Here is a 21,794-nt window from a genome sequence, read left to right on the forward strand (position 1 = left end):
CATTACATTTGAAGGTGATATTGTTTGATTTTGCAATTAGGCTGTTAAATTTGATCGAAGAAAATTCTGAAGGTATGAGGATTGGCAATTATGAATTGGGAAGATACTCTAGAAGATTTGACAGTAAACAGCTGGCATTTAAGAAAGTATTACATTCTGTCCCAAAAATATACATTAACCCTAGACACAAAAAATGCAACAGGAAAAGAAAGTCAACATGAACTAACAAAAGAAATTAAATATAGCATTGGATCAAAGATAGTGACTTAAGGTTGTCTAAGAATTTGGAGCAATGTAGAATCTAGCAAAGGGCAACCAAGAAACTAATAAAGAGAAAAGAAGACATAAATGCAAATTAGTGAGAAACTTGAAGGCGATCTACAAAAGCTTCTTTCGATATGTCAAAAGGGAAAGGTTAGTAAAGGCAACTGTGGTGGCATTACAGCTGGAGGCAATAAATTTTGGATTTAGGACCATTCAATGCAACCATTTTGGTGCGAGTGATTTGGCGTGGCCTGTTTGGCGCAGCCTATTTTGCCACAGACCCATTTAGGTGCAGAACTATTTTGGCGCAGATATACGGTAGTCATCAACGAAAATCAACATAATAGTAGAATTATTAAATGGGTAGTTTCCAATAGTTTGCAGTTATTATTAAAATAACTAGTCATCAAAGAAGAACAATTGTAGAGGGACCTTTACAAGTGATTAACGAGTGCCTAGAAAATTTGTCGGAGGATTGCCAAGGAACGATGCCTAACAACAGAGCGCTAAAGAAAATGGTTCGTAGGACAAGGAAAGAAATTGCTGCTTACCCAGTAAATCCAAGAAATTTTGACGCACTTGTAATTCCAGATAGCTTTAAAACATATTCTGTTAAAGAAAATAATGAAGAACAATTTTTACTCGCCGACAGCGGTAGCACCACCTGCAGAATTCTTACATTTGGAAGAAAAAGGAATGCCGAGTTTCTGAAACAATCAAAAAAGTTACATGTTGATGGAACATTCAAAATTTCTCCATCTCTATTTTCACAAGTTTATGCTATTTTAGGGGAAATACATAAAGGCGTGTTCCCACTGTTGTATGCTTTACTCCCAAATAAGTTACAAACAACATATGATAAATTATTTGAAATGGTTCTGGGAATACAGCCTGAATGCCGCCCTGGCAGTATCAACTGTGACTTTGAACTTGTACGTCTCGTAGCAGGGCACAATATTCCATTGAAATTAAAGAAATTCAGGGAATGTAATGGGTTATATTTTGTTTTAGAAATTTTGAGGAACCACGGTTAGGAGTGGACTAATAACAGACTCAATGCAGTTGATACACAAATAACTACAAACCACTGGAAACTACCTATTTAATAATTCTACTATTATGTTGATTTTTGTTGATGACTCCGTATATCTGCGCCAAAATAGTTCTGCGGCAAAATAGGCTGTGCCAAACAGGCCGTGCCAAATCATTCGCGCCAAAATAGCTGCGCCCAATGGTTCCATTCCGATAAATTTTATAAATGAGAACAGGGAATGGGCAAAGGAACTAATCAACTACTTTGTATCTACATTCACAGAGGAAAATTCAGAAAATCTTCAAGGAGTGCTAGGCAACCAAAGGACTTGTGACAATGAAGAACTAAAAATAAATTAGTGTTAATAAAGTAGAGCTCAAAATATTAATTGAATTACAAGTTGATAAGTCCCTGTATAGATGTGTTATGTTCCAGTTTGCTAAAGGATATAGTTGTAGAAATGATCGATAGCTTTCAAAGTTCTGAAGATTCCAGAATGTTTTTGGCAAATTGGTAAGTAACAAAGATAATCCCCACTAGTTAAGAAAGAACTGCGAGGGAGAAGAGAGAACTACAGGCCTGTTAAGTTCATGTCAGTAAAAGGGGAATTGTTAGAATCTGTTTTGAAGGATGTGATAACTATGCACTTAGAAAATAATGATAAGGTTGGGCAATGTCAACATGTATTTATGAAAGAAAAATCATGCTTCACAAAAATAAAACAAAGAACTGCAGATACTGGAGATCTGAGACAAAAAAAAGACAGAAATTTCTGAAGAACCTCAGTAGTTCTGGCAGCACCTGGAGGTAGAAAGCAGAGTTAGTATTTTGAGTTAGGGGACTCTTTATCAAAACTGTCAGCAGCTAGGAAAAAGTCGGATTTGTGATGAAACCAAAGGTGGGGTGGTAAGCAGTGCAAGTGCAGAAGTGAGTGAATAAGTGGAGATAAAGCCCAGTGAGAAATATATGAACAGGGTAGGTAAATGAGAAGCTAATAAGTAGCAAGCTTGGACTGAAGAAAAGCTAAATAAATGACAATAAGAGCAAAGAGTAAGAGAACCTGGATGAGCTGTACTGAATGCAACCCATATAATCTGCTAAAATGCCTAAGACTATGTGAGAATAGGTGACTATGCTCAAAGCAACCCATGTCATAAAAATTCCACGGAAGGGTCACTCGACCCGAAACATTAATTTTGATTTCTCTCCACAGATGCTGCCAGGCCTGCTGAGTTTTTCCAGTAATTTTTATTTTTGTCTCCTGTCATAACAGGACCACATATGGGACTGACAAAAAAAAGGATGGAATCTGGATCTAAAATTATTGAACTTATTGTTGAATCCGAGAGTCTTAGAATTCCCCAAATAGAAAATGAGATGCTATTCTTTGAGATTGTGCAGAGACTTGTTGGAACACTGCAGCAGGCCTGTGAGAGAAATGTTGGCCAGGGAACATGGTGGTGTGTTGATTTGGCAGTCATCTGGAAGCTCCATTTTTGCAGACATAGCATAGGTGTTCTGTAAAGCAGTCACCCAGTCTGTGTTTCATCTCATGTATTATGAACAGCAAATACAGTCAACTGGATTGAATGAAGTACAGTAGACTAGATTTAATGAATCACTGCTTCACCTGGAAGGTATGTTTGGGTGGCCTTGGATAGTGAGGAAGGAAGAGATAAATGTAGAAGCAGGACACATTCAGCAATTGCATGGGAAAGCATCGCAGGTGTGTGAGGAGATGTTGGGAATGGAGGAAAAGTGTACTAGAGTATTGCAAAGAGAATCGTCCCTGTGGAATGCTGACAAAGCAGGAGAGGGGATTATTTGTCTGGTGGTGGCATCTGTTTAAAGTGATGGAAATGACAGCTTACATACTTTTGGATATAGAGACTGGTGGAGTGGTAAGTGAGGACAAGGAGCACCCTATCATTGTTGTGGGAGGGTAGACAAGTGGTGAGGGCAGAAGCACAGGAAATGAGTCATAGAACATAAAACATAGAACAATACAGTGCAGAACAGGCCCTTCAGCCCTCAATGTTGTGCCGACCTGTGAACTATTCTCAGTTCGTCCCCCTACACTATCCCAAAATCATCCATGTGCTTATCTAAGGATTGTTTAATCCTGAGAGTCAGTCACAACTAAGGGCCCTGTTGACCATGGTAGTGTGCAATCCTTAGTTGAAGAAAAATGTGGACATTTCTGAGGCCCCCCTGTGGAAGGTGGCATCATCAGACCAGATGCAACAGAGATGGAGAAATGGGGGAGAATGAGATGGAGTTCATATAGGAAGCAGGGCATAAGGATGCATAGTCAAGGTAGCTGTGGGAATCACTGGGTATGTAGTGGATATTTGTGGCCAGCCAATCCCCAGAAATAGAAACAGAGATGTCAAAGAAGGCAAGGGAGGAGTTGAAGATGGACTCGGTGACGGTGAGGGCAAAATGGACTTGATAAATTTTCACAGTTCAGAGCAAGAAAGTGTGGCAGCTTCATTGATGGACCAGAGAAAGAGCTGGGTGGAGAGGGCCCTGAGTTAGATTGAAACAAGGAGTGTTTCACATCCCCCCAAAAAAGACAGGTGTAACTGAGGTCAGGTACCCATGGTCACACCTTTGACCTGAAGGAAGTGAGAGGAGTTAAAGAAGTAGTTGTTGAAAGTGAGTATATGATTGATTAGAAGGTGGAGGGTGATGGTAGTTGAAATCAGTTTAGGCCACTTCTCCAAGAAGAAGTGGAGAAGTAAGAAACAGAGGTAACAGAGGTTTCGAGTCTGGTATGACTCTTCTCAAAATTCATTAACTCTGTTTTTCTCTCTCTATGGACACTGACAGACTTGTGAGTTTCTCTAGCACTTCCATTTTTATTTCAGATCTCCAGCATTCACAATATTTTGCTTGTCTTACAATAATCCAGAGTCATGGACTAATACGTTGGGAACAGGAATTCAAATCCCACCACAGCAGGTCACGAGGAGGCAGTTATGTTGTCCCCTGTCAGGGCAGGAAGTGCTGGGTCCAATGCCTGAGCCTCAATCCAAGTGGAAACCTGCAGGAATCTGTCAATCCTTCATCTGCCAACAATCAGGAGCCATGCGCACCCCCCTCCTCCCCTCTCACCCCCAAAACAGCCAGAGTCGATGACACAACCGCTCCCTGTCTCCTGTAAGGTCATTAAGATCTCCTTAACCACACATCAACTGACAGATCAACAACGTTCTGGCATAGAAAGTCAACAAGCATCAATGCATGGCTTAAGAATGCAGAATTAACCCCTTCAATGCTGCTGAGCTCTTGTTAAGAATTGATTTGAGAGCTGGAATTTCAGGACTCTAACCAGACCACTCATGATTTTGGAAACATCTACCAGATCTCTTTTCATCTTTCTTTTTTTGAAGGAAAACAGACTCAACATCTTCAATCTATCCTCATGACTGAAATTTCTCATTCCTGGGACTATTCTTGTAAATCACTCCTGCAAGCTGTCCAATGCATTTACATCTTTCCTATAATTTGGCACCCAAAACGGTACATAGTTCTCCAGCTGACGTCTAACATCAGTCTTGTACAAGTTTAACATCAACACCTTGTTCTTGTACCATATGCCCTTATTAATAGAATTGAGAACACTGTATGCTTTATCAACTGCTCTCCCTACTTGTCCAGCCATCTTCAATTATTTGTGCACACATCCACTCAGATCCATGCACGCACCCACTCAGATCCATGCACACATCCACTCAGATCCATGCACACATTCACTCAGATCCATGCACACATTCACTCAGATCTGTGCACACATTCACTCAGATCTGTGCACACATCCACTCAGATCCATGCACACATCCACTCAGATCCGTGCACACATCCACTCAGATCTATGCACACATCCACTCAGATCCATGCACACATCCACTCAGATCCATGCACACATCCACTCAGATCTGTGCACACGTCCACTCAGATCTGTGTACACATCCACTCAGATCCATGCACACATCCACTCAGATCTGTGCACACATCCACTCAGATCTGTGCACACGTCCACTCAGATCTATGCACACATCCACTCAGATCCATGCACACAGCCACTCAGATCCATGCACACATCCACTCAGATCCCTCTGCATTTCCCTTAGAGCTCTAGCTTGCAAGGAAAGTTAAACTCTTAGAAAGATAACATGTTAATGTTTTCTTTTCCTTTTTGGTGTGGGAATAAAGCCCACTGTGATGATTTAGCTCAAACATACTGTCGGGGAAATTGAAACTATCGAGTGTAAAATGCACCATAACTGGGGAATGAGACAATAAAGTTCATTTGAGATTTCTTCCATTTCTTACCATATCTGTTGATCATGTTTAGTTTTTAACCTGATTGGTGTCCAGTTAAATGCAGTTGAATTCCTGTCAGTAATTATTCATTACTCTTGGGTGTGAACACTAACCTAATCAGACAATGCAAATGTTGTATAATGTATACCCAGCAGTGCTTACAAAGCAATAATCTAATAAAGAGTTTCAGATAGTTTAATCGAATAGTTTGCCACACTGTGCTTACCTGTCAGTCGCCTCATCAATGGATTTCAGTAACTTGTAACAGAGCTCCCAGAATGATTCAGCGATGTTTGTCCAACTCAGAGGTAGATTTGTAAATTCATGAAGCAAACATTGTTTAATTACTGCTTTGTGATAAGAGATTAGTAATAGATATATGATTGCTACACTCTCTGATGACTATTTCAATAAAATTCATTTTACCTAGTTTTTTTTGGGCTAGTTTTCAGTTACCTTCCTGTAACGTGAAGGAGACAGTGGCATAGTCATAGTATCACTTGACCAGTAATCGAGAGGCACAAGCTAATGTGTTCAAATCACACTATAACAAGAACTTTAGATTTTGTTTCACATTTGCATGAGTGTTACTACATAGGCCAGATTTATTGCCAGCCCCTAATTACCTTTGAAATGAATGGGGCTTATTAGGCCATTTCAGAGTCAGTTACATTGCTGTGGATCTGGAGTCACATGTACGCCAGACCAGGTAAAGATGGCTGATTTCATTCCATGAAAGACATTAATAAATCTGATGTTTTCTGTCAAAGACAATCAACAATGCGACTAGCTTTTCAATTCCAGATTTAATTTAATTCAAATTTCACCATTTGTCATAGTAGAATTTCCCCTGAACATCAGCCTGGGGCTCTGGGTTATGACACTTACATTACTGCTGCGTCATACCCTCCAGATGAATAAATCTGATATTGAAATCTAGTTTCAGCAACAGTGGTCATGAAACCATCATCAAATTTGAGGAAACTCATCCAGTTCACTAATATCCTTGAGGAAAGGAAATCTGCTGTCCTTACCTGGAGTGGCGAACATGTGACTCCAAGCACACTGCAATGTGGCTGACTCTTAAGTGCTCTCTGTCATGGGTGAGGAAGCCATTCAGTTGAAGGAAAATTATGGATGGGCAACAAACATTAGTTTTATCAGCGATGAGAAAATAAAGAAAAATAAATCTTCTACTGCATCTTGATGCTCATTTGAATACTTATTTTTCATCTTCTTGTCTCAAAGTGTTTTGGGATTTTCTACATGCTTCAGATAAAAGGGGAGTGAGAATTTGCAACTCTATCCCCCACAGCGTTGTTGAGGCTCAAGGGGTCAAATAAACATTTCAAAAGTGAGTTAATAGATTTGTTATGTAAGGCTGTAAAGGGTTAAGGAATCAATGTGAGCAGCTAGAGCGACAATGCAGATTAGCCTAACTCAATGGTGGAATGGACTAGAGGGTCTGAATGCCGCCTCTTGCAGCTGTCAGAGTAAGTGAGTATTGTCATCTTGCTATGGAATAATACACTTTGCCTCTTTTAATTTGATTTCCTTTCCAGAGAGACTTGCTCACTACAAACTGAAATCTCCTGCAGCAATGTTGGCTGCTCAGGCGAAAATAGGCCTACCAGGGCCACCTGGAAATGATGGCCTGCCAGGACTGCCTGGGCCTCGAGGAGCGACTGGGCCACAAGGAGCCAGAGGTAAGATTTATCCAAAATTATCATCATGGTAGCATTTTTACAATTGCATGGAGAGCCTCGTCATGATTTGAATTGATATTGGTATACTGGTTCAGGAAACAAAATTATCTTTGTCAAGGTAAAACAGTTACATCAATTTGCAAGCATGTTTCACAGAAAGATATATGCAGCAGGTCCTCTGGTTCAATGGCTACTGTCCCTGCCTCTGAACTAGGTTTAAACTCAGATGTAGGTTCAAGTCCAATTCCGGTACTTAATGGGCAAGAGTGGTGCATGGCTAAATAGGTTGATTACCAATCCACAGATCCTTGTAGAACAACTAAAGGTAGCAGAAAGTGCAGGTGAGTTTCCTTCTCAGCCAACTGTAATACGGAGCTACAGAAATAGGCGTAAGCACATGCTTCACCTGGTTACGTGGTACTAAACGCTGAAAGTATAAGAAGATGTGTGATGACTCGCACATTTGAGACAGCACAGAGTCCTTCACAGGAAGGGATGGGGACTAGTAGAGAAGATACTGCAGAAATTGCATGAAAAATGAACAATACCGTACATCAAATTCACTGCTCAGCGGGATTATTCTCCAATGGTATATAACCTTTCTGATTGTTCTGAGCAAACCAATCAGAAGAACAATAGGCTTAAAACAAAAGAAACTGTCCCCTAAAACAGTTGTACATGGAATAAAAAGGATCATGTAGGTTAGTCATGTAGAGTTTAGTGCTATCCATCATTTTCAAAGTGCAAATATTCAGTGAGTGGCACAGTGGCTCAGTGGTTAGCACTGCTGCCTCAAAGCGCCAGGGACCTTGGTTCGATCCTGGCCTCGGGCAGACCATCTGTGTGGAGTTTGCACATTCTCCCAGATGCTTGAGTTTCCTTCCAGAGTCACAAAGATGTGCAGGTTAGATGAATTGGCCATGCTAAATTGTCCATAGTGTAGGCTAGGTGCATTAATAAGGGATAAATATAGGATAGGGAAATTAGTTTGGATGTGTTATTCTTCAGACAGTCACTGTGGACTTGTTGGGTGAAGGGCCTGTTCCCACTCTATAGGGTTACTAATTCTAATTCAGTGGAGATAAGCAAAGTGACAGATAAAGAGAGGCAAGAGGTGGAAATGGCCATATGTGAGTGGCAGGAAAGCATTGGGGTCATTAAGCTGAAATAACATTGCTTTAAATGGAATGAAATGCTGGGACTGTAATTTAGCAAATTTTTGTGGAGCAAGCAGGCAGCGAACTGCAGCAAGAAGCTCGGGAGGGAGGAAAGCCATTAATGTGAGGCAACGGGAAATGGCTGGAATAGCCTTCCACATTAATTGGTGAGAGTTAATAGACTGACAATGCAGGAGTGAGAAGAAAATCCTGTCAAGCTGCAGGTGTAACACAGAGTAACGCGAAAGTGGGAAAGCCCCATTCATGGACTTACTTGACACTCAAATAAGGACAATACATTATAAACAGCAAAGTGAATGCAATATAATGATTTATGAGTTGTTCACAGGCTACGCACCAGCTGAGACAAAAGTGGGTGAGTATCATTTTGTGCCCTTTACCCATTTCAGACCTCGGGTATTTAACTTGGTTTGGGCGTAACAAATCACCCACCTGTTTGGCAGGATAGAATAAAATTACCTCCCAAGTCTTTGTTCTAATCATTTCACCACCATAACAAACCAAGTCATGAGAGTTTAAATAGAACTGTGCTTCAATTTTACACATTGCGTGATGGACATTGAGTATACAAATCATCAAGTCTTGTAACCAATCATTTTCCTCTTTCAAAGATATTGAACAAAAAGATCTATACAGTATGGAAGATGTACAATCTATCATGAAACTGTCTGGCTTTAAGATGCAGATTTCCCAATATTTCAAGGTCATTGAAAATGCTGAACTATTCCTTCAGCCAGCAGTTTCTGATCTCATTATGTCTTCAGACCAATGGTGCTGATTTAAGAGGCCTACCTGGTCTTAAAACATACATCACAGAGATTATAACATTAGCCAAGATCTTGAAGTACCAAGACCAGAGGGAAGTTCTGATGTTTAATTGAATGTTACATCCTCTAGAATTACAACCTACATACAAGTTCCTTATACAACTTGACTCTCCTTACAGGCTGCCTTACATTCATGAAGAATCTTCGATTTAAATCCTGGTGGGAGTGTTACTGGAATTGTTTCCTCAAATACGCAGTTCAATTCTGGCACATTATGGGGTGGCACCATAGTTCACTGGTTATCACTGCTCCTTCATAGCACTAGGGACCCATGTTCGATCCCAGACTCAGGTGACTGTCCATGTGGAGTTTGCACATAATCCCCATGTTTGCGTGGGTTTCCTCCCAGAGTTCAAAGATGTGCAGGCTAGGTGGATTGGCCATGGGAAATCCAGCGTTACAGGGATAGAGTGGGTTTGGGTGAAATGCTCTCCAAACGATCAGTGTCGAGTTGATGGGCTGAATGGCCTACTTCTATACTATAGGAATTCTATGATTCTATAAGGACAGAAAAATTAAAATTAATGAATGTTGGTCAGACCTTCTTCACAAGCTTATTCCCAAAAAACCTGATCGAGCAGGAGAAAGCAAATTTGTCCATTAGCCATGTACAACCCTAGATACTATGAAACATTCCCCTCTTCCAAGCATGATATTTATAAATCTCACTATTTCAAGCAATACTTTTCTAGTGTCTGAAGCAAATTATTTTCCTCTCATCTGATTTGTAGGCAGTGGTGCAGAGGATTATACATTATGGAATGATTAAGTTATACCTGGATCCCTATTTATAAACATCTGTCTTTTACAAGCACTCATAATTACAAATGAGATCTTAAGAATCCAGCATGCAAACATTCATTCATACAAAAGCGACTTACCAATGTACTCAGGAACCAAACCCATTTGTAACCTGGGGACTGCCTTTACACCTAAATTCTCATACTGAACCTCACCCAGTTGATTTATGGCTGTCTGTAATAGACATCTGCCTCTCCTCCAGTTTCCAGTTTCCGTCCATTGAGATATTATATATTATAATCTGGCCATTGCATTTGGAATGTTTATTTTTTTTAAAGCTCCAAATATGTCTCTTGACATTATTCCTAACACCTGAATTGTGCGAAAATCTAGATTTAATGGACAATTTTCGACTTTGATTCATTCTTTGCTAGGGTCTTGAGATTATAGAAGTCTTGATCTCCCTGATTTATTCCTCTTAAAGCAAGTGTGCATCACCAGGAACATAGCTTCTTGATAAAATTGCATCTTGCCTGCTAGATTAATCATTCAGTGCTGGGTGTTAATTTACATGGTGGGCCATAGCCCTTTACTTGCACGTCTCAGTTAAAACTTAACAGTAATCAATGTAATAATGCAAAAACACACCCCATTTCTTCAGCTATTAATGCTATTGATAAAGTAGTTTATACATGTTACTCCAGTTCATTAAGCCATACTTAAGCAAAATTGTTCATTAATAATAACTTTCTGTCTTCACCTCTGCGCGTGAAATATCCATTTTATTTCCCTTTCAGGAATACAAAATGAAAAGGACAAGCGATGAAGTATGACCTTGATCATTTTTTAAGCTTTATCTGTGGACTCCAGTGGAACAAAGAGGATCTATTCAATGCTGTTTGAAATACATTAGTGCTCAGGCCAAATGGACACTTCAATGAAAAAGAGCAATTTGGATTGTTTAAGTATCCAAGACTTCTAATAATGCTGGGCTGCTTGCCAGAAAAACAAAACCTTGTCAATGTTCCAGTTGCAGTTTTGCTTCCTTGGGTTTGGGAGCTCCACATTAACAGGGGTTAATATTCTTTCCCTATGGTGGAAGAGTCTCCCTGACACATTCACTATACATTGGTATTCCATAAGATTTTCTTTACCTTCAGAGGACCTGGCATTACTACTTTGGATTATAACTATTGGACTGTTTTTTTGTCTTCTTGGAAACTTTGCTCTACAGTTTTTGATTTTTTTTAGTAAATTCTTTGAACTTTTCAACATTGCCTCTTTGTCAGTTTCTTTTTGTGTCACTCCTGCTAAACAAAGGTTGTTACAGGAGATACCGATGCTTCTATATTATAGAATGATTAAGATACAAATTCCCAACTTACGACATCTGACTTATGAATGCTCATATTTATGAACAAGATCCCATATTATTATTATTTTTAAAGATCCAGCATATGGACATTCACTTGTACTTACTATTGGCTATTTTATATTGTACTGTATTGTGTTCCAACTTGCGTACAAAACAACTTATGAACGTACTGAGGAACAGAACCTGTTACTAAGCCAGGGACTGCCTTTACACCTTTATTCCAGTGCTAAATCTTGTTCTGTTGATTTATGGCTGTGGATTTATTTTCGAAAACTCACATAGCTAACTTTTCTTGTGCATTCCCACTGGAAACCTATTCAGTCACCTTGGAATGCGTGCACCTCATTGTTCTTTATTAAGAACTGATAATGAAGAACAATACAGCATAGGAACAGGCCATCCAGCCCTCCAAGCCTGCACCAAAGCATTTTGCCCTTCCATACTAAAACTGTCTTCACCTACAAGATCCTTCCTTATCACGTATTCATCCAGGTGCTTGTTGAATGGTGTTATTGTGTTTGCTACCACTGCCTCCTCTGGTAGCAACTTCCAGACACACACTACCTTTTGTGTGGAAAACTTGCCTTGCACATCTCTTTTAAACTTACCCCTCCCCTCCTCTCCCCTGTTTCCACTAAACCTCAGTATAATGTATTGGGGAAATGCAATGAAATAAACATGAAATTCAAAGCTAGCCCAATGGTGACAATGCAACCACTGTCAATTGTTATGAAAATCCATCAGGTTCAGTATTTAAAGAAGGAAATCTGGCATTCTTACCTGGTATGGCAATGTGAATCCAGACCCACAGCAATGTGTTTAACTCTCAACTACCCTCCAGGAAACAAAGGATGGGCAATAAATGCTGCCTTAGCCAGTGATGTCGAACATATAAAAGTAAATATCTGACCTCTGATTTCTATGATTCTACAATCTAAATTTAAATACCAAAGTGGCAATTATTTTCTACCTGCATGTTGAAATGTCAGATTCTCTGCACACTGTATTTTCCTCACAGGGGACTTCACCTGGTTACATTTTGTAGATATATCAATTCTCACTTATCTGGAAAGAGACTTTTCAACAGTGCTTTAAACTGTGACCTCTTTTAATTTGTTTTTATAAACTTCCACTTCCACACAGTTAAATTGGTCCCTGATCTGTCTTGACAATCAAAGTCTCAACTATCCAAAAGTGACAATTCTCTGATTTTCTGTCTCTAGGTAGATTCTGATGGCATGTGTAAATTATTATTTGCACATAGGTCTTTCTGTAACTGTGCAGAAGAAATGCTGTTTTAAGATCTGATGTCTTTGCCTGCAGGAATCATGACTGACTGATTTATATGGTTTTCTTTGTTTCTTCATCAGCAACCAGGCCTTCAGCTGTCAAAACCCTTAGCCAAAGTCTTCGAACTTTCTTCTCCAAATACCTCCCTCCTTGTCCTTTTTAAAGATCTGCGTGTAACCTACCTTATTGAGTAAATTTTAATCAATTGTCCTATTTATCTCTGTTGCTCAATTTCAAATTTTCTTGACTGCATTTTGCAAATGCCTTATGACATTCTTCCATTATTTCATGAGGCTTTACAAAACAGTTATGTTTTAGACTATCTCTTTAATTTAAGCTAAAATTGAATAATGAAAAGAGTCATGTGATCTGCAATGGGTTCGACTTGATAACCAGCTGTGACTTGGTGATCATGGAGACTGGAAGGTGGGGACTGCTTGGGAATGAAGGAAGATGGTTGAGTTGAGATTAAATGGTATTGAAATGTATATGCCAGCACTTGAGAATCATTGCAGAAACTGTTCCTGGTTTAGCAGACGTTCTGTGTAGATGCCCAGCAGATGCTGATGGCAAGCTGGCCTTGTAATCAAAAGGAATGAACCAGCAGGAATTTATTTTTAAAATCTCTCTGAAAGAATCATCCTGATGTGGCTGAGAGAAGGAATCACTGAGACTTTTACTTTTGTTGTTGCCACAATATTTCCTACATTCGGATTTATTTCTGATTAAAATGTACTGGAATCTTCAAAATTGTTAATTAAAATAAATCTGAAAAAAACCTATCTAACGAAGGATATTAAAGTCCTTTTCAAAAATGCCTTCTAGCATATGTTCTGGATTTCACCCAATTGCAAAAAAATGTTTGTTTTAGTGTGAATGCAATGCAAATGATCATAATCCATTAATGCCAGATTTTGGTAATTAGTGCTAATGCATGAATACTGTACTTGTTCTACTCACTTTTGTCTGGCAAGTCGCTTAGTTTTGACCTACTGAGCAAAAATCATGTTTATTTTTGTTTCTTTTTGGTTATTTTTTAAAGGTTCTCCAAGTATTTTAGTGTCTTATTTCTTGAGTTAAAGTCTCTCATCCCTTCAGACTGTTTTGTTTTGGAGTGAATGTTATTTCTTGCCACAACAGTAGAGTCATGGAGATGTACAGCATGGACACAGACCCTTTGGTCCAACTTGTCCATGCCGACCAGATATCCCAACCCAATCTAGATCCACCTTGACCCATATCCCTCCAAACCCTTACTATTCATATGCCCATCCAGATGCCTTTTAAATGTTGCAATTGTACTAACTTCCACCACTTCCTCTGGCAGCTCATTTCATACACATACCACCCTCTGTGTGGAAAGTTGCCTCTTAAGTCTCTTTTATATCTTCCCCTCTCACCCTAAACCTATGCCCTCTAGTTCTGGACTCCCCCCACCCCAGGGAAAAGTCTTTATCTATTTATCCTATCCATGCCCCTCATGATTTTATAAACCTCTATAAGATCACCCCCAGCCTCTGACGCTCCAGGGAAAACAACACTAGCCTATTCAACCTCTCCATATAGCTCCCTCTCCAACCCTGGCAACATCCTTGTAAATCTTTTCTGAACCCTTTCAAGTTTCACAACATCATTCTGTTAGGGAGAAGACCAGAATTGCATGCAATATTCCCACAGTGGCCTAACCAATGTCCTGTACAGCCTCAACATGACCTCCCAACTCCTCTACTCAATACTCTGACCAATAAAAGAAAGCATTCCAAATACCTTCTTCACTATCCTATCTACCTGCAACTCCACTTTCAAGGAGCTATGAACCTGCACTCCAAGGTCTTTTTGTTCAACAACACTCCCTAGGCTCTTATCATTAAGTGTATAAGTCTTGCTAAGATTTGCTTTCCCAAAATGCAGCACCTCGCATTTAACTAAATTGAACGAATTACTTGGGGTGGCGCAGTGACTCAGTAGTTAGCACTGCTGCCTCACAGCACCAGGGACCCGCGTACAATTCCACCCTCAGGTGACTGTCTGTGTGGAGTTTGCACATTCTCCCTGTGTCTGCGTGATTTTCCTCCCACAGTCCAAAGATATGCAGGTTAGGCTAGGTGAATTGGTCATGCTAAATTGCCCTTAGAGTTAGGGGGAATGAGTCTGGGTCAGGTAGACAATATACAATAGACAATAGACAATAGGTGCAGGAGTAGGCCATTCTGCCCTTCGAGCCTGCACCACCATTCAACATGATCATGGCTGATCATTCTTAACTAAGCGACTTGCCAGACAAAAGTGAGTAGAACAAGTACAGTATTCTTGCATTAGCACTAATTACCAAAATCTGGCATTAATGGATTATGATCATTTGCATTGCATTCACACTAAAACAAACATTTTTTTGCAATTGGGTGAAATCCAGAACATATGCTAGAAGGCATTTTTGAAAAGGACTTTAATATCCTTCATTAGATAGTTTTTTTTCAGATTTATTTTAATCATCTCCATAACCCTTGATTCCACTATCCTTGAGACCTCTATCCAACTCTTTGTTAAATGAATCCAGAGACTGGGCCTCCACTGCCCTCTGGGGAAGAGCATTCCACACTGTCACCACTCTCTGGGTTACTCTTTGGTGGGTCGGTGTAGACAGTTGGGCCGAAGAGCCTGTTTCCACACTGTAGGTAATCCAATCTAAAATCTAAACTCCATCTGCCACTTCTCAGCCCATTGGCCCATCTGATCAACATCCCATTGTAATTTGGGGTAACCTTCTTCGCTGTCCACGATACCTCCAATTTTGGTGTCATCAGCAAACTTACCAATTAGACCTCCAAATCATTTATATAAATTACGAAAAGTAGTGGTCCTAGCACCGATCCTTGTGGCACTCCACTGGTCACAGGCCCTCCAGTCTGAAAAACATCTCTCTACCACCACTCTCTGTCTTCTACCTTTGAGTCAGTTCTGTATCCAATGGCTAACTCTCCCTGTATTCCAAGAGATCTAACCTTGCTAACCAGTCTCCCATGGGGAACCTATTCAAATGCCTTACTGAAGTCCATATAGATCACATCTACTGCTCTGCCTTCATCAATCCTCTTTGTTACTTCTTCAAAAATTTAAATCAAGTTTGTGAGACATGACTTCCCACGCATAAAGCCATGTTGACTATTCCTAATCAGTCCTTGCCTTTCCAAATACATGTACATCCTGTCCCTCAGGATTCCTTCCAACAACTTGCCCACCACCGACATCAGGCTCACTGGTCTAGTTCTAAACTAGAGCTTCTCTTCATCAGGTTGAGAGCTGAAACTTTGAGATTGTGAGCCCTGAGGCCACAATTTCCACCATGGTGCTCTGACCAAGGTATACCAGCTGTAACAGCTGTGTTCCCACTCTCTCCAGTCTCAGTCAGAGCTCATGACAATTTACAAACTTCACAATGGGGTCATAGATGGAAGGAAGTTTGAGAGGCACTCTTCTAAATATTCTAAAAGTGTTCTGCATGGATAATACCTTCTTAATGAAGGCAATTATTTGTTTTAATATTTTATTCAAATATCTTTTAATAAATACTGATGAAGCATCCAATTTAATGCAAATCAAGCCTTCAGTCTTTCTCAACTAATTACTTTTTGTGGTGATGAAACACCTGCAATAGAATCTTGCTAAGAAGTTAGAGTCTCATCTGTCAGCTGGCTAACTCGCAAGAAAACCAGGCTCCCTCTTCCAGGAAAGCCCATCGCCACCGAATCACATGCCAATTAGGCAGTGGATGAAGTCACTGGTGTGGCCCATTGCACAACAAATACCAAGTCATTATAAACAGCTCAGTACTGCTGTCTGTGAAAACTCTGGCACACTACTTAAATCTCTAGTTCAAACTTATCCTCATCACTTACAAATTTCCCAATTTGCAGAAAATCATCAATTTCAAAAATTACAAATGAATGCAAGATAAGTCAAAAATTAAGGCTAGTTGTCAAGTACATGGAGGGACTTTGATTTTAAATGCAGTAATCTGTTAGGGGGAGATTAAGTATTAAAGAAATATAAAATACAGGTGATGACATTGCAAATTGTCAGTGCAATGCAATATTGGTTCACCTTATTTAGGGAAGGATGTTAATACATTGGAGTCAGTTCATAGAAAGTTTAATAGACTAATGGACAGGAATGGACAGGTTTGTCTTTTGATGTGAGGTTGGATTGATAGGTGAAGAAAGTGGAGTTGAGGATTATCAGATCAGCAATGATCCCATTGAATGGTGGAGCAGACTCTGAATAGCCTACTTCTGAGCTGAATAGCCTACTTCTGCTCCCACATCTTATGGTTTTATGGCCAGTCTTGTATCCACTCGTGTTTAGAAGGGCAAGAGGCAACTTGATTGAAACATACAAGATCTTGAGGGGTCTTAACAGGGTAATTGTGAAGAAGACGTTTCCTGTTAGGAGAGAATCTAGGACTACGAATCACTATTTAAAAATCAAGCGTTGCTAATTTAAAGGAAAGATGAAGGGATTTTTTTCTCACTGAGGCTTGTCATTCTTTGCAATACTCTCCTTGAAAAGGTGCTGAAGGCAGAATTCTTGAATCTTAAGACGTTGGTGGATAGATTAGTTAAGGAGGAGGGAGAAATCGTTATTGGGAATGTGGATTTGAGGTTACAATCATATAGTCCTTGATCCTATAGGATAGTAGAGCAGGCTCAAGGGGATGACTAGCCTACCCCTGCTCCTTGTGTATGTTTTTATGTAAATTTTAACACACTGAGAATCTTGGATGGTAAATGTAGAGCTTAGGAGGAAAGGGAATAAAAATCCAAAACGGCAATGATTACAGTAATCCCAATGAAACAGTGGGGTGCAAGATTGGTTCTGACCATGGGAGAGTCTATGTTCTAAATTTGAGAAAGGATCGCTGATCGAGTAACAACAATTTCCAATCCCCTGTCTGAGAATAGCAGAACTGTGCTAGGACTCTTCAAGCATTATCCCCACCCCCAAACCAGACAATCTGACAGTACTCGGATAACTGCAGCTTGGTAGAAATTTGAATGTTGTCACAAGGAAAAGGTGAGATTTTGGCACTCACGAGGAAATAAGTCATCTTCTGAGGCACTGATTCAGACTGCTTGAGTCAGATGAATGACTCTTGGAATAACAGCAATAATCAAATGGAAAGGTTGTTGTGTCATCATAGTCTTACCAGACCATAGGGCTGCTCACTCATTAGCAAGAGAGATGACTCATAGTGATTTGATCTCAGCCAGTGATGGGAAATGAACCCACATTGGGGTGGCACAGTGGCTCAGTGGTTAGCACTGCTGCCTCACAGCACCAGGGTCCCAGGTTTGATTCCAGCCTATGGAGTTTGCACATTCTCCCTGTGTCTGCGTGGGTTTGCTCCGGTTTCCTCCCACAGTCCAAAGATGTGCAGGTTAGGTGAATTGGCCATTGCTAAATTACCCATAGTATTAGATGCATTAATCAGGGGAATGAATGGGTCTGGATGGGTTGCTCTTTGGAGGATCGGTGTGGACTTGTTGGACTTTTTCCACACTGTAGGGAATCTAATCTAATTATTGGTATCATACTGCTTTGCAAACCAACCATCCAGCCAACTGAGCTAAACCAACCATCCATGCTTTGGGAGGTTTCTCACAATAACTTCACTTATTGTATTGCAAATTGGAAACTCCAAAGTCTTTATTGTTGGATGTGTTGGTGAACCTGCAGTAAATTCATTCCAGGCTATGGTTCATGGTTCAAGCGATCATTGTTTGAAAGTGTTGTTGTATCTGATAATTGGCAGCCATCAGAGAATTCTGCCCAAGGTATTAAGACAAATCACCATCAGTTCCTAAACTTTAAAGCAGTATGCACTCCTGAGTTACCTCTGACAGGAGCCTGCAACTTGTATTGATCCTTAATTTTGTGTTTCGCCTGGACAGGTTACAGAGGTCAGAAAGGTGAAAGAGGTGAACCTGGAATCACACTTCCTGGTGTTGTTGGTCCCCGTGGTCCTCCAGGTATGAAGTAACCTCATGACTCATTTTCTAACTTTGCCTTCTTTCTGCTGTTTGTGATTCATGATGAAGCAGGAACATAATGAAGTAGAGCTGTCAGCATAGTAATTCTGTCTTTGTTGCACAATGGTCATAGCTTGTACCTAATACTCTACCTACATGAATTGGGCAAGCCAAGTATCAAGATTCCCACTAGTCAATATGAATTATTTTAGATAATTGGTTCCCCAATCACAATTCAGTCAATTTAATCTATTCACTACTCACAATGTAGTCTCCTCTACAGTGGGATGACAAAACCCAGAATGTGGGACCACTTTATGGAACATCAGAGACAATTATTCTGAATTCCAGTTGCCTGCTACTACTACACACAACCATCTTTATTGGCCAATATTTCTGTCTTCGGCCTGCTGCAGAGCTCCAGTGAGGCGCAGCACAAGTTGGATGAACAGCATCTCCTTTTCTACTTGGGGACCCAGCAGCCTTCAGAACTCAATATCTATTTTAATTATTTTAGAACTTCAACATCTTTCATGTTCCTTACCCACCCTAACACCTCAGACTCTTACATGATATGGCTGCTTCTCAGCATAGCCAACCCATTTTCACCTAATAATGCTCCAGCATTATCAGCTTTTCTTTCTCCCTGGCACACTACCATCTATCCTTTTGTCTCTGTAACTTACTTTCTCTCTACAGCCACACTTTTTGACTCTGACTCTCTAGCATCTGCAGTCCTCATTTTCTCCAAATTGTCAATAGTGGGAAATCAATCTTGATAAGGTCAGGATTGCTAAAGTCAATAGTGAGGATGGTCAGCATTGGTACAATTAGGATTTGGAAGTTCAGGATTGCAAAAATCAGTATTAGAAAACGATATTAATAGAAAAATCAATACTGTGACTATTATATTGGGGAAGGTCAGTATTGGAAAGACAATTTGAGAACGGTCAAAATTGGGAAGGTTAATGCTATAATTTTCAGATCTGAGGAAGCGTCACTGAACCCAAAACCTTAACTCTGATTTCTGTCCACAGATGCTGCCAGTCCTGCTGAGCTTTTCCAGAAATTTCTGATTTGTTTCTGATTTCCAACATTCATAGTTCTTTCAGTTTTTATGATTTTTGGTATTGGGGAAGGTCATTTTTGGGGAAGGTCAGTTTTGGGATTGGTCAGTATTGGCAAAGGACATTTTTGAAGAAGGCCAGTTTTGAGAATGGTCAGTATTTGGATGGTCAATATTAGGTGCAATCATTATTGGGGGCGGTCATTATTGGGAATGGTCAATATCGGGGGCAGTCAATATCAGGGTGGTCATTATTGGGGATTGTCAATATGTGGAATGTGTTAATTGAGTAAGGTCACTTTTGGCGAAGATCTTCCCTGCGTCATTTTACAATAGTGACAAATGTAATTTTGATTTTGGGATGAATACAACATAAAGAAATCTCCACTCAACCAACCCCTACACTCCACCAGACTTATGTAGATTATCCAATTGTGCTCATTTTTCTGGCCTTTCCTAACATTAATGTTCCTACTTTGCCTCTGTCCACAGGTAATGTTGACAATAGAATCTGTTTAATTACTCTGCAGGTGAATGCATTCTCTTGAACCAGCTATAGCTATTCTGGAAAGCAAAATGAATTAATTCTAGTGAACAGTTTTCAGTGCAAAGCTGACACCCTGCTCACTCCTAATGCTATAATGATCTTTGAGTTATTCCTGATTATATCTGGTTATTTGCCTCTTGCTTTTGTGATGTTATGATGAACACAACGAGCAATGATGGTTCAATTGATGGCATTCATGTAAAATGGATTGATAGTAAATTAGTGACTTATTTACATCAAGTTCATTTCTGTTTCAATAAAATCCCCTTCATTGTCCTCCTATTTTCTCACTTTGCTATCCACTTGACTTCTTATCTTCTCTTTTACCATTTTGACATAGCTTTTTCTCTTTTTCAAATTATGATTATTCATGTGATTTGGTTTAAAATTACTGTTATAAATTTAACTGTTCAAAATTATTGTTACAATTTTTCCCTGCCCTTTCACTTTTTCTACTCCCACAGACTATCTGAATGCTTAGTATAACTCTGGTCACCAGGAAGAATGTAGAGGCTTTGGAGAGGGTGCAAAAGAGGTTTACCAGGATCCTGTCTGGATTAGAATTAGAATTAGAATTTCCTTTATTGTCACATATACTCAATGAGTATAGTGAAAAGTTCATTTGTCACCAATTACAGCATCTACCTCGGTACAAAAGTATCTAGGTTCAGCTTCTTTAGTGACAAGATCTTAGACAATAGAGAAATAAAATGCCCACTATGACAGAAATAAAAGGCCAGTACAGCACATCAATTGGCACCAAGTTTCCAGTCTGCCCTGGGCCTGTCTCCACAGTGCACTGCACATGCCACACTGCTGCAGGGGCCCAGGAGGTCACCACACAATGCCAGGAGGCCCCTACAAGAGGCTGGGAGGTCACCATGGGAGGCCACTGCATGAGGCCAGGAGTTGTCACCAGAGGCTGCAAGTCGTCACTTACCAGAGACTGGGAATCATCGCCAGAGACTGGGAATTGTCACCAGAGGCCAGAGTCACGGAGAAAACAGCCCTAAGAGGAAGAAAAAGAGGAGATAAATAAGAAAAGAATTATGGGTGGAAAGGATGGACTTCAGCTGCTGCCATCTTGAGTTTTACGAGCTATAAAGACAGGCTAAAAAAACTGGGGTTATTTTCTCTAGAGTGGCAGGGGGACTTGATAAAAGTCTATGAAATTATGAGATGCACAGATAGGGTTGACAGTCAGAATCTTTTTCCCAGCATTTAAGCTGAGAAAGAGAAAGTTTGAAGGAGATGTGAGGATAAGCTTTTACACAGAGAGTGGTAGGAGTCTTGAACATGCTGCCAGGAGTAGTGATGGAGGCAGATACGATAGGAGTGTTTAAGTGACTTTTGTTAAGCACATGAATATGCAAGGAATGGTGGGATAGGGACGTAACGCAGACCAAAAAAAT

General features: G+C 40.1%; 1 protein-coding gene across 2 annotated transcripts in view; it reads left to right on the forward strand.

The window, feature by feature from the left end:
- LOC122543221 (collagen alpha-1(XIX) chain) overlaps positions 1-21,794 on the forward strand; it is a 412,403-nt gene that overhangs the window by 386,339 nt on the left and 4,270 nt on the right. For both annotated transcript variants that reach the window (XM_043681707.1, XM_043681699.1), the window contains exons 51-52: positions 7,189-7,332; positions 18,692-18,769. In XM_043681707.1, the coding sequence (XP_043537642.1) occupies positions 7,189-7,332; positions 18,692-18,769 (222 nt within the window). The remainder of the gene's footprint in view (positions 1-7,188; positions 7,333-18,691; positions 18,770-21,794) is intronic.

Source organism: Chiloscyllium plagiosum, chromosome 3 (genome assembly GCF_004010195.1).
Source record: "Chiloscyllium plagiosum isolate BGI_BamShark_2017 chromosome 3, ASM401019v2, whole genome shotgun sequence".
Taxonomy (NCBI): Eukaryota; Metazoa; Chordata; class Chondrichthyes; order Orectolobiformes; family Hemiscylliidae; genus Chiloscyllium; species Chiloscyllium plagiosum.